At 41.2% G+C, this 13,843-nt stretch overlaps 1 protein-coding gene across 2 annotated transcripts in view; it reads right to left on the bottom strand.

The window, feature by feature from the left end:
- Nucleotides 1–699: 699 nt before the first annotated feature.
- The window catches only part of TOR3A (torsin family 3 member A), a 28,943-nt gene continuing 15,799 nt past the window's right edge, over nt 700–13,843 (bottom strand). The window contains exons 4-6 of one of the 2 annotated variants that reach the window (XM_044677188.1): nt 12,270–12,445; nt 2,329–2,453; nt 700–1,901 (exon numbers count right to left, since the gene is read on the bottom strand). In XM_044677188.1, the coding sequence (XP_044533123.1) occupies nt 1,651–1,901; nt 2,329–2,453; nt 12,270–12,445 (552 nt within the window). In that variant the 3' untranslated portion in view covers nt 700–1,650. Of the gene's footprint in view, nt 2,106–2,328; nt 2,454–12,269; nt 12,446–13,843 lie in introns of both variants that reach the window. The other variant, XM_044677189.1, reaches the window with a different exon arrangement.

The raw sequence follows: 13,843 nt of genomic DNA, 5'->3' as shown, positions 1-13,843 counted from the left end.
TTGGTGAGTTAAAGTTAAGTATATCATTTTGTTATATAGAGATCAGCAGGACCTATGGATATTATCTAGTACAAATGGATTATTTCACCAATTAAAGAAACTGAGGACTCTGGAAGCTAAGTGACTTGTATGAACAAAAAAAGCATTTGAGAACTTATGTGCTAGGCAGTGTTTGATGTGAAGGCTGGAAAGAACCTTCCGGGAAGGCTCCTGGAAAGAGATTCCTGCCCTCAGGGAGTTTACATTCAAATAGAGGGAAGCAGCACATTTGGGGAGTCAGAATCAGAGGAATGGTGATGGAGCTAGAGAGGATTCGATTCCAGAAGCAATAGTGCTGGCTACTGTTATCTGAGCAAGAAGTGAAAAGCTGGGAGGGAGAGGCATAAGATGACAAGATACTTATAGGCATGGATATACCCAGAGCCTGAATTTTTGATCCCAGGTCCTCTGATTCCACATCCAGTGGCCTTAACTTAGGAGTCGGGAGAGCCCTGGGTTCAAATCCTGTTTCTTGACTTTATTATAACCAGGTATACACATCACTTAAAGCTCTTTGAGTTCTAGCTTCCTTATCTGTAAAATGGGAGGTAATCTTGACCTTACCTTGAAAGGTTGTTATGAGGACCAAATGAGATCACGTATATAAAGCACTTGGTAGGTCTTTAAGCACTGGGTAAATATCATTTGTTATTATTACCTACAGACTAAAGCTGGTGGCAGTTTCTGAGAATAGGAGTGGAGTCCCAGTAGTAGCTCCAGGGAGCCAAGGAAAGAGTCTCGCTGTTAACTTTGGGGCAGAACTAGACTTGGGTATAGCCTTTTCATGCTATATTAGGTTCTTAGTTCCACTGAAGAATTCTGATCTTTAAGTTCACATGTTCAAAAAATGTGGCTGATCTAGTTCTTATCCCTAACAGACTCTTTTTTTTTTTTTTTTTTTTTTTTTTGTGTGTGTGAATCATGCTTTCTCCTCCCCAAACCATTATGTTTATCTTTGAATTGGACTGTCAGCATGTGCTGACTGGTCTCCCTTCTTTAGCATGGTCTTGAATGTCAGCTTTGTAAAAAATCACATGGAATATTTTAGGAAAATATAAAATTTTAATCTTTACACAACTAACATTGTAAATTCTCTCCCCTCCCCCAATTGTTTAAAAAAGTTAATTTTCCCTTAACAGTACAAAGCAACAGAAATGCTGTGATGTTTCCCTGGAGGTTAGACCTTCCCGCCACTGGCTGAGACTCTGGCTCACTTTCTTTTCCTGAATTCCCACTGGTTATACCTGGGATATTCCAAGGACATAGCTTGGAAGCAGAGGAGTTCTTAATCCCTGACTTCTACATTATCCTTGTGTACAAACCATCTCCTCTCACTGTCCAGCAGCTCCTGTTCACCCCATGGAAAGCTCCCCTAAAAGGCACCAAAACAAAAGACTGACAAAAGTAGCTCTTCCTCTTCAGACACCCAAAAGGCACATGATGGCTAGAGCTCAGGCTTTCATTTCTGCCCTACAAAGCCCCAAGCTAAAAGGATTCCACCATTGGCATTCCTGCAAGAGTCAGGGTGTCAAGTGATGTTCCCAGGAAGCTCCTTTGGTCAGGCAAGGTAAAGAAGAGACTGTCTCCTTGAGCAGTCTTCTAAGACAGCCATCAAGGCAGGAAGAGGTTGATTCTCTGTGCAATGGACTTACAGCCCTGAGCAGAGAAGAGTTTCTCGTCCTTGGGCACATACACCATCATGTTGGCAACTTTGTCCAATGTCTCCTCGGTGTACTCCAGGTCCTGGCCCAAGAAGGCATCTCGAGCACACAGTCTGATGTGATGGTACTCCAGTGGCAAGAAGGGGACGAAGAAGTCAATCAGGTTTTCCTTCGCAAGTTGGCTGTGGCCAAAGTTGCTATCTGCAAACAAGATCCAACATCACAGAAGTCCTCAGCACTGTGCCCTGCGCTCCTGAGACTTTTTGTGGACTGAAAGATGTCTGCTTTTTTTTTTAAATCACATGGCCTTTGTCACGGTGCCCTGGCTCAGTCCCACTTGGCATTGCAGAAAATAGAACATTCCCAGCATCAAAAGACCCCTTGGGACCATTGTCTTGATTGCATCTGTTAAGAGAATCTTTGTAAGGGGCCAGTGCAGCTTCCCTCATACCCCTCCATACACCCACACTACTCTGGGAAAAATCAAGTCATGGTAATAGGAGAATTGAAGCTGTCTGTCTCCCTCCACCAAGGGCTGCCTAGCTGCCCCCCTTCTCAGCCCTTGTAGCTGCCTTCAAGCTGCCTGTTCTTTGCCTGACTTTGGTTGGGGCTCAGTGCATCTAGTTACCCATTGAATTCAGCATCTCAGCCTTGAGATGGGGCTCCAAGTCCTCCATGGCGATCTCTTCCCTGGGCCATCCTGCCTTAAACCAGTTCAGAACCACCTCATTGATTGTGTTGCCACCGAGGTTACTGGGGAAAAAAATGAAAGGGCTTATTTTCCCCCCTCCTCTTTTTGTACCAGAACATGTTCCAACAAAATAAGCCAGTGCTGTGCATTTGTTTGGGGAAGGGTATTGCAGAGCCACACTCTTCCCCAGGAAGTCCTGTTCTAAACCAGAAGTTGGGAAGAGGGGGACATTACTACCATCCTCATCACCTAAGTAGCCAGGCCCAAACAAGTTCATGACTTTGTGTGATCCTTGAGGTAAATCATAAGATCACAGATTTTGTACTGCAGCTCATGTTAACAAGCATCTATTAAGCACCTTCTATGTGTTCAGCCCTGTGCTAGGAAGACACAAACAAGATCAGCTCCCAGGGTGCTCTCAGCCTAGTGGGGGACCTACTGGCAAACAACTCTGAGTCAACATGATGTATCTATAATAGGATAAATTGGAGATAATCTCAGAGAGAAGCCACTAAGGTTAAGAAAGGCTGGGAACCTAACAGCCCATCTAATCAGTTCCTCATTTTGTTGATGAAACAAAACTGAATCTTAAGAGAAGCTAAATGACTTGCCTCCCACATAAGTAAAGTAGGTGAAGAACTCAGAACTGAAACCCAAGTCCTCAAGACTACAAATCCAGTTCCACTACCCCCTGCTGCCTCTTTAATCTCTTTTCTTAAAAAAAATTCTTACTTTCCGTCTTAATAACAATTCTAAGACAGAAGGACAAGGGCTAGACAAACAGGATTACATGACTTTTCCAGAGTCACACAGTTAGGAAATGTCTGAATCCACATTTGAACCTTATATGGGAGGCAAGTCATTTAGCTTCTCTTAAGATCCTCCCAACTCTAGGAATGGTTGTCTATCTACTGGGCTACTAGCTGCCCCTCGCCAACAGATTTCTGAGGCAGAATGCGACTCAAGATCTTAACTTCTGTGTATTAGCTCATAGGTGGAAGAGTGGTAAGGGTGGGCAATGAGGGTCAAGTGACTTGCCCAGGGTCACACAGCTGGGAAGTGTCTGAGGTCAGATTTGAACCTAGGACCTCCCATCTCTAGGCCTGACTCTCAATCCACTGAGCTACCCAGCTGCCCCCTCAAGATATTTTCTGAGCACTCTGTCCATTATATGTTTTTTATCCACTGTACTGCCTAGTTGCCTCTTAGCATATTCAAAAGAAGAGTTTCAAACTCTAAATGACTACTTGGAAATATGTTCCAGATAGCATGCTGTAAGAGGCATTCAATTGAAAACAAATCATAGTTGTTTGGATGTTGTCTCCTCAACAAGATTATAAGCTCCTGAAGAGCAGGGACCATTTTGCCTAGGTTTCCCTTCATATCCCACAAATTGTCAAAGCAGACACCCAAATGGGCCAGTGTTGGTTGTCAGAAGACACTGTTGGTAGTACGGCGAATTAACCCAACTATTCTGAAAAACAATTTGGAATTATACAAGAAAAGTAATCAAATTGTAAATACCTCAAACCTCTGCTGGACAAATACACTAAAAAGGTTTATGGTAGCAAACAACTAGAAATAAAGTTGGGGTCCACAGGTTGGTGAATGGCTCAAAAATTGTTGATCCATGAATATAATGGAATGTGGCAGTGTAGTAGAAAGTGAGAAATATGAACAATTCAGAGAAACACGTAAAGAACTGTATAAATAGATGCAGGGTGAGATAAGGAGTTCCCAAAAAACAGCATAAGCTTAATTATTATAGCGCTGTGAATGAAAAGATCCTTCAAATGAAGATAACCTCTAAGTAACTTAAAAAGCAAAAATGGTCCTGAACAGGGGGCAGCTGGGTGGCTCAGTGAATTGAGAGCCAGGTCTAAAGATGGGAGGTCCTGGGTTCAAATAAGACCTCAGACACTTCCTAGCTGTGTGACCCTGGGCAAGTCACTTGACCCCCATTGCCTAGCCCTTACCACTCAATACCACACTGCATTGACTCCAAGACGGAAGTCAAGGAAGGATTTTTAAAAAAAAAAAAAAGGTCCTGGACTACAAATTAACAAATTATGTAAATTAAACTTGCAGCAGAGTCGAGAAGGATGCTACTAGACTATAATGGTATATCTGGTATTTATGTTTAATTGTTTTTTCTTTTATATCACAGAAACTACTGTGATATAAAAACAAAAGGCAGCATCAGCAAAATATATTTTTAAAATATTAATGACATTATTTGCAAATCTGAGAAGCTCTTTGAGGCATAGTGGGAAGAACAACCACCCTTTGACATTTTCTCTGGATCCACTTCATGTTTGAATTTTTTGTGGCCCATACAGACACAAAGTATGAGCCCTTTCCCTGCTTCTACCCTCTTCCTTTGCCAAAGCTTCAGCAGGCTGACCTCAGCTGGTCAGCATCAGATGACCAGCTTCACTTGCTGACTTTGCTAGTGCTCCCATCTGTACCGTGTGATTTCGGACCAGTCCCTTAACCTCCTTCTGTTTCCTCATCTGTAATGTGAGGGAGGAAGACTAGAGGATCTCAAAGTTCCTTATATCTTTGGTTCAATGCTTCATGTCCTGGCCAAATGTCTCTTTGCCCTGTGAGGCCAATATGACTGTTCTCAGCATTAATTAGTAGCTCTTGAGCACCCACATGTAGTAAGTGCTGCATGGGAAGAAATGGCTGAAACCTCCAACCAGATAGCCTTTGCAGGGTTCTGGCTGTCTCTTTTTTTCCTTCCTAAAGCTCTTGTTCAACACTTCAACCTGTGCCAGCTCACTACACTTATGGGAAGACTCATCCAGCAAATACTGGTCATCTGTAAACACAGAAAGTCCAGAGCCAGCGCTGTCAGACAGCCAAGTGAATGCCCTGTCGTATAATTACCTTCAGAAGGTAAACTCCCTTAAATGGAAGGCATCCAGCATGGCAGCAGCACAAACCTCCGCCCAGAATCCCTCCCATCCACCTGCAGGAGGATCACACAATCCCATGGTTCTTACACAGTTTCTTTAGTCTGTCTATAAAAGGGTTCCCCAAATTCTAATTAGTAGCGTTATTGTTATATTAGTAGCATTGTTATTGTGTTACATGGTGCATACTGGATTTGGAGCCGGAAGAAATCAGTTAAACTACGATTCTGCCACTTGCTACTTGTGTGACCTACAGGAAATCCATTTTCTCTTCTGTAAAAGGAGGGAAGCTGACTAGGTGACTTATTCAGACTTCTTTTCCTGTGGCCTGTGAACATAGGGGAGACTTCACAGAGATAGATGAGAAAATGGAGTTACACAACATCACAGAGCTAACTAATAAGTGGCAGAACCCAAGTAATTCTATAATTCCATGTCTCTTAATTCCCAAGCCCAATCCATCCTTACAAGTAGCCAGTGTTTCTATGCCTTTATCTCTAGGTTTATTTTTTTCCCCACAGAAATAAATACATTAGACCTCCTTTGTCTTTATTCTCATTGTAAATGATTCTCAAGGCTACTTCCCTGTTGCCTACAAGGATGCCCTTGTCTCCCCTAACCTGAAAAAACCTTCACTGGATTTTTCCATCCCTGCTAACTTACCCTATATATATCTTCTGCCTTTTCTAGCCAGAACTATTTTCTTTCTTTTTCTTTTCTTTCCTCCCTCCCTCTTTCCCTTTCTCTGTCTCTTTCCCTCTCCCTCTTCTTCCCCCACCATTCGTCTTATAATCAATCCTGATCATCAGCTCCAAGGCTAGAGATCAATAAGAACTAGGGAATTGACTTGCCCAGGGTTACATAAGAAGTTCTGAGATCAGATTTGAACACAGGACCTTCCCCAGGCCTGGCTCTCTCTCTCTATTGAACTAACTTTTGATCCCTTCTTGACCTTATAATTTGACTCATGACCTCATAATTCCATTGGAGTTTCTCTCTCTAAAATGACCAAAGCAGAATCAACTAAGAAGCTAATAGAAATAATTAACAACTTTAGCAAAGTGGCAGGATACAAAATAAATGCACATAAATCATCAGCATTTCAATATATTTCCAACACATTAGAGCAGCAAGAGGTAGAAAGAGAAACACCATTTCAAATCACCCTAGACAATATAAAATACTTGGGAATCTATCTACCAAAACAAACACAGCTATTATACGAACACAACTACAAAACACTTTCCAAACAAATAAAACTGGATCTCAACAATTGGAAAGCCATTAATTGTTCATGGGTAGGACGAGCTAACATAATAAAAATGAACATTCTACCCAAATTAATTTACCTATTTAGCGCCATACCTATCAAATTACCAAAAAACTTCTTTACTGAATTAGGAAAAACTATAACAAATTTCATTTGGAATAACAAGATCAAGAATATCAAGGGAAATAATGAAAAAAAATGTGAAGGAAGGGGGCCTAGCAGTACCAGATATTAAACTATACTATAAAGCAGCAGTCATCAAAACAATATAGTACTGGCTAAGAGACAGAGAGGAGGATCAATGGAATAGACTTGGGGTTAATGACATCAGCAAGACAGTGTGTGATAAACCCAAAGAGCCCAACTTTTGGGACATGAATCCACTATTTGACAAAAACTGCTGGGAAATTTGGAAAACAATATGGGAGAGATTAGGTTTAGATCAACATCTCACACCCTACACCAAGATAAATTCAGAATGGGTGAATGACCTGAATATATAGAGGGAAACTATAAATATGTTAAGTGAACACAAAATAGTATACCTATCAGATCTCTGGAAAAGGAAAGATTTTAAAACCAAGCAAGAGTTAGACAAAATTACAAAATGTAAATTAAATGGGTTTGATTATATTAAACTAAAAGGCTTTTGTACAAACAAAAACAATGTAGTCAAAATCAGAAGGGAAACAACAAATTGGGAAAAAATCTTTATATCGAAAAACTCTGACAGGGGTCTAATTACTCAAATATACAAGGAGCTAAAGCAATTGTATAAAAAATCAAGCCATTCCCCAATTGATAAATGGGCAAGAGACATGAATAGGCAATTTTCAGATAAAGAAATCAAAAGTATCAATAAGCACATGAGAAAGTGTTCCAAATCTCTAATAATTAGAGAAATGCAAATCAAAACAACTCTGAGGTATCATCTCACACCTAGCAGATTGGCTAAAATGAAAGAAGGGGAGAGTAATGAATGCTGGAAGGGATGTGACAAAATTGGGACATTAATGCATTGCTGGTGGAGCTGTGAACTGATCCAACCATTCTGGCTGGCAATTTGGAATTATGCTCAAAGGGCTATAAAAGAATGCCTGCCCTTTGATCCAGCCATACCATTGTTGGGTTTGTACCCCAAAGAAATCATAGATAAACAGACTTGTACGAAAATATTTATAGCTGCGCTTTTTGTAGTGGCAAAAAACTGGAAAAGGAGAGTATGTCCTTCAATTGGGGAATGGCTGAACAAACTGTGGTATATGCGGGTGATGGAATACTATTGTGCTAAAAGGAATAATAAACTGGAGGAATTCCATGTGAACTGGAGAGACCTCCGGGAACTGATGCAGAGCGAAAGGAGCAGAGCCAGAAGAACTCTATACACAGAGACTGATATACTGTGGTAAAATCGAATGTAATGGGCTTCTGTACCAGCAGCAATACAATGACCCAGGACAGTTCTGAGGGATTTATGGTAAAGATGCTACTCACATTCAGAGGAGGGACTGCAGGAATGGAAACAGAAGATAAACAATTGCTTGAATGCATGGGCTGAGGCAGAAGTGATTGAGGGTGTGGACTCGAAACTACCACACCAATGCAACTAACAACAATATGGAAATAGGTTTTGATCAAGGACACATGTTAAAACCAGTGGAAATGTATGTCCGCCATGGGGGGGGGGGAGTGAAGGGGAAAGTAGGGGTATGAAGCATGTAAACAGGTCAAAAATGAATATTAATAAATGTTTAAAAAAAATAAAATAAAATGACCAAAGCAGAGTGGCTCAGTGGATTGCGAGCCAGGCCTAGAGACAGGAGGTCCTGGGCTCAAATCTGACCTCAGACACTTCCTAGCTGTGTGTCCCTGGGCAAGTTCACTTAACTCCCATTGCCTAGTCCTTACTACTCATCTGCCTTAGAATACACAATATTGATTATAAGAAAGAAGGTGAGGATTTAAAAAAAAAATCTTAATTGCCAAATCCAGTGGCCTTTTCTCAATTAGCATTCTTGTCCACTCTCTGTAGCCTTTGACACTGCCAGTCACCCTCTTCGCCTTGATTGGTTTACATACACTACTCTCTCAGTTCTCCCTTTACCTATTTGATTGTCCCTTTTGTCTCCTTTGCTGGATCTTTATCCAGATTGTGTCCTCCTAACTGTAGGTATCCTAAAAAGTCCAGTCTTAGACCCTCATCTCTCTTTATGCTCCTTCACTTGATGATTTCATTAGCTGTCATGGATTTAACGGCCATTTCTATGCTGATAATTCTCAAATACACCTATCTCTGCCCTAACTTCTCTGCTGACCTCCAATCTCACTTCTCCAACTGCTCCAACACACCAAATGTCCAGAAGATATCTTTTTTTGCCTCTAGGATAAAAATATAAAATCCTCTGCTTGTAGTTCAGAGCTCCTTATCTCCCTATCCCTCACGTTCTTCCCAGTATTTTTCTACTGTACTGTCTGGCACATACTCTGTGACCCAGTGATACCAGCCTCCTTGCTGTTAACATGAGTAAGATATTCCATCTCTCAGCTGTAGGCATTTTCTTTGGCTGTTTCCCATGCCTGGAATGTTCTCCCTCCTAATCTCTGCCTACTTATAGCTTCCCAAGCTTCCTTCAAGTCCAACCAAATACCCATCTCTAGGAAGTCTTTCTCATTCTTTCTTAATTTATTATCTTTCCTCTTTTAGTCATTTTTGTATTTATCCTTTTGTTTGTGCCTATTTATTTGCTTGTTTCCCTCATTTTAATGTGAGCTCCTTTAAGGTAGAAACTATCTTTTTACCTCTTTTTTGTCTCTCCGGCATGTGGCACAGTGCCTGGCACATAGTAGGCACTTCATAAATGTTTATTGACTGACCAGACTGCAGCTTGGTTTCCTCTTTTGTAACATGAGGGGTTAGATTAGGAGATCTCCAAACAACTAAGGTTTCTTTCATTCCTGGCCCCATGCTTCCCCCACAGCGCATTTCTGCTACCAACTTTGATCCATTCACAGAAGCCCTATGTTTAATGAAATGCTAAAGCAGTTAACTGGTCATCCCCCTACCTGCCATGCCCTCTAGAGGCTTCAGGGTTAACCTTTCCTCAAGTCCATTCTCTACCCTTGATCAGTGGAGGGAGAAGAGAATGTACAGAATCCTGAACTACCTGCAGTACATGGAATTTTGTTATTCAGTTGTTTTTGGTTACGTCTGACTCTTTATGACTCTATTTGGGATACTGAAGTGGTTTGTCATTGCCTTCTCCAGCTCATTTTACAGGTGAGGAAACGGAAGCAAACAGGACTAAGGAACTCACTTAGGGTGACACAGCTAGTAAGTATCTGAAGCCAGACTTGAACTTAGGAAGTTGAGTCTTCACAACTCCAAGCCCAGCATTCTATCCATTGCTCCACTTTTACCTTCACACAAAGACACCCTCTATGTGATTTTGCCCAGTTAGCTCCAACTAGAACATGGTTCTTAGTCCCTTCAAATGTGTGCACATAATAAATCTATTAGAATTTGGGTTTCTGTTCATTTTAAAGTCATCTCCTGGCAATTCTATGAGAGAAAAGTAATTTTTTGCTCTCTTTGGTTTCTTTACACACCACTAAATTCAGTGCTCTGAACCTAACAGACTCAATAAACATGGTGAACTGATGATTGACTTAGTGGGAAGAGGGAAGAGATTTGGGGGGTGAGGGGGGAAGGGTTTCACCAAATTATCACCATTAAGTTAGACTTTAAACCAGAAAAATCTTTTCCTGTTGGCAGCTTTCTTCCAGGATTTCAGGGTTGTCTACTTCAAAGTTTATCCAACAGTACAAAGACTCCTGGCAGTCCCACGGAGGAAAGGTCAGTGGGGGAAAGGGGATGACTTAGGCAGACAGGACATGGCTTTGGGAGGAGAATGTGTTGAGGTCAATGGCCCAAATATTACAAAAGCAGATTATTACCTGAAAAAGCTCACTGTGCCTCTGTGCCATTATGAAATTTATACAAATCAAAGGTTGGTGGGGCAGGGCAAATGATTTCCCAACAGATGAAGCAGGGATGTAGTCAGGCCCTTTATCGGACCAAATAAAATAAGAGGAATAAGAATGACTCAGCCAGTCTTACAGCCTAGACAAGAGGACCTCATAGGTCTGGAACAATGTTTGCCAGTCACTTGTTGCAATTTTGACTAATTTATGAAGCTGTGAGTGCCAAATGTCCTTACTACTTAGAAACCCAATCTTAAATGTGTTCCTTCTTCCTCCTTCCAGTCCATGGAGCAGGTCATGCTCCTCTCATCTTGGCTTCCCTCCTTTCTAGCTCTTGGAAATGAGCTTCTTGACAAAAATCATTAATAAATTCTTGTTGGTTAACTGATTGACCCTTGAAGAGTCACCTCACTTAGAATGTGGCAAGCAATTTAGATTTTTTCTTAATCCAAAGTATAATTTGATATGAGAAACATTAATCAAAAATCTTACTCTGATATGGTGCTTGATGTGCCTGACGGAAAATAGGGATCAGGGGTGAAAGGAGAAGAAAAGGAAGGTATAAAGAGAAAGAAGAAGTATTTATCATTATTTCTAATGAAAATAAAATATGGACCTAGAGCTATTGGAAAGGAGAAGAATACCAAGAAGAGAAATATAGGCAATAAGCAGATAAATAGATGAACAAATGAATTGATAAATGAATATATAGGTAGTCTCTCCTATCTCTTCTAAGGACATTAGTCAAGAAGTCATGGCAATGGGGATCAATACTGAAATGCATCTACTTCAGACTTTTCCATCTAGAGAGGAAGTACCTCTGTGCAAAATGCAATCAGAAGGTCCTATGCATAGGCATTCTTCTAAGTTCCCTGTAATTCTTATCTCCTCCCAGCGAAGGGTGACCTCTACATTCATATGTGACATGGAAAAGTCATTGAATGGACAAAGAAACATCGTCCAATGGCCTCACCTTGCTGCACCTCAATCTACCCTTCCTTAAAATGGGGGACAAACAGTTCTGTGGTCCCTGCATGGAAGATGTGCTAAATGACATAGGAAACTTCCTTGCAAAGTTATTTAGTCCATCTTCTCATTTTAAATAATTTTAGAAAGCAAGCCAGCTGTAATTTTTCTTTAAGGAGATTACACAGCCTTCCTTAATAATACAGTCTAGACTCTCACCCTCTTCACAAGTTCTTTTCTGCTATTTAACTCAAAAGTTACACTTGTCCTCATTGTACTCATTCCCATCTTGTTTTCCCCATCCATCCTGGAAACAGAACAATCATGTACATTACTCGTGTGAACATCCCTTTGCCTACTCCAAAGCTAGGGTTAGGTTCTCGTTTCTTATTTGTTGCCCTTCAATAATTTAGAAATTACTTCATAAACCAATCATTATTTATTTAGTGAATGCCACATGCCCAGGAATGTTAAGAAATAAGATGTCTTTATAACTGAGTGCCTTATAGTCTAGTTTTAGGGGGGAAAAGAGAAATGTGACACAACTGGAAAACAATTTGAGGAAATGGAGTCATGGGCTAGATTTGTTGTGGGATAGCCCTGCGCTGCCCATGACAAATCCAGGTCCTTCAGAAAAGCTTTTAAGACTGGCCCTATGTTAATGTTGAGGAAGTAGGACAGAGGGGCCGAGGGTTCCTGGCATACATTTTGGTGTCTCCCTTTTCTCATGCCCCTGATCTCACCTGAGGAAAAGGAAGATGGCTCTCTGGTAATCCATGTCTCCGATGGTGTCATGTTGCTTGAGGAGTGGTTTCAGAGTTTCCAGCAGACTTGGGGGTAGTTTCTCAGCTTCATCAAAGACAAACAGGGCTTGGCCACAGTTCTTCACTGTGTCTCTCACCTGTCTCATCAGCTTTTCCTACAGAGAGATAAATGGGAAGCGGCTAAGTCATTAAAGGTATTTGACTCAAGTTCAAATTCTACCTCAGGCTTAGCTTTGTGACTCTGGAAAAGTCATTTAACTTCTCTCTGCTTCAGTTTCCTCAACGATAAAAGGGGAATAAGAACAGAACCTAAGATCTTGGTGGTTGTGAGGATAAAATGAGATGAACTGTTTTGCAAACTTTAAAGCACTATAGAAATGCTAGCCATTATCATGGAAGCTGGGAAGTGTGGAAGGAAGAATAGTGGAATAATTTCTCCAAGAACATCTGCACCTGTTGGGACAGAGCTGAGGGCAGGAACCTCTCAGAACCTTGAGCAAATGTTCCCAATGAGAACATTCCAGAAGCTGTAAAAAAGAAGAAGGTAGTATATTGTTGCACTAAGCTATGTGAGATGAACTCTTATCAATTATTATTGCTTATTAGATAGCTAGAGGCAGCTGGGTGGTATAATGGACAGAGTGCTCAGAAAAGGTCTTGAGGTGCATTCTGCCTCAGAAATCTATCGGTGAGGGGCAGCTAGGTAGCCCAGTAGATAGAACACCATTCCTGGAGTTGGGAGGACCTGGGTTCAAATCTGACCTCAGACACTTCTTGGCTTTGTGACCCAAGCAAGGTATTTAATTCTAATTGACTAGCCCTTGCTGCTCTTCTGTTTTAGAATGGATACTAAAAAAGAAGGTAAGGGTTTTTAAAAAAAAAAAAAAAGAAGAAGAAGAAGAAGAAGAAGAAGAAGAAGAAGAAGAAGAAAATTTCTTAGCTATGCAATCTCAGGCAAAACATCTAACCTCTCTTGGCATTCATTTTTCCTTATCTGTAAAATGAGGCTAATAAACAGCACCCACCTCAGATGGTTTTCATGACAATCAAATAAGATAATAAATACTTGGCAAACTTTAAAGTTGAATAGAAATGCTAGCTGTTACTACAGGGTTCTATATAATACTGGAGGCACTCTACTGAAATCCTTGTGCAAGGCCCCATTTTGATACAGAGGGGAGTCCTGGGTTCTTGAGGAATTTGCAGATGCTGCTCCTGACCAGCTACAACTGCTTCAGGTATGGTGGCATTAAAGACTATATCAGTGATGGGCAACCTTTTGAGCTCGGTGTGTCAAAATTCACCAAAAAAACTGAGCATAGGTTCCGGGTTAAGATGGCGGCAGAGTAAGAAGCAGCTCTTAACCTCTCCTGACCGAAACATACAAAACTCCTCAAGGGGACATAAAAACAAGTCCAGACGAACGGAGGAACCCCACAACAGGGCACAGCGTGGAAGGTACGTGGAATCGAGACATTTCCAGGCTATAAAGGGCTCTCACTCACTCAATCGCGGGCTGAGCAACCGCCCCACCCCCACCCCCTCCACACTCA

The sequence above is a fragment of the Gracilinanus agilis genome, chromosome 4 (assembly GCF_016433145.1).
Source record: "Gracilinanus agilis isolate LMUSP501 chromosome 4, AgileGrace, whole genome shotgun sequence".
In the NCBI taxonomy this organism is placed as follows: Eukaryota; Metazoa; Chordata; class Mammalia; order Didelphimorphia; family Didelphidae; genus Gracilinanus; species Gracilinanus agilis.
This window is presented reverse-complemented; position numbering and strand designations above follow the sequence as displayed.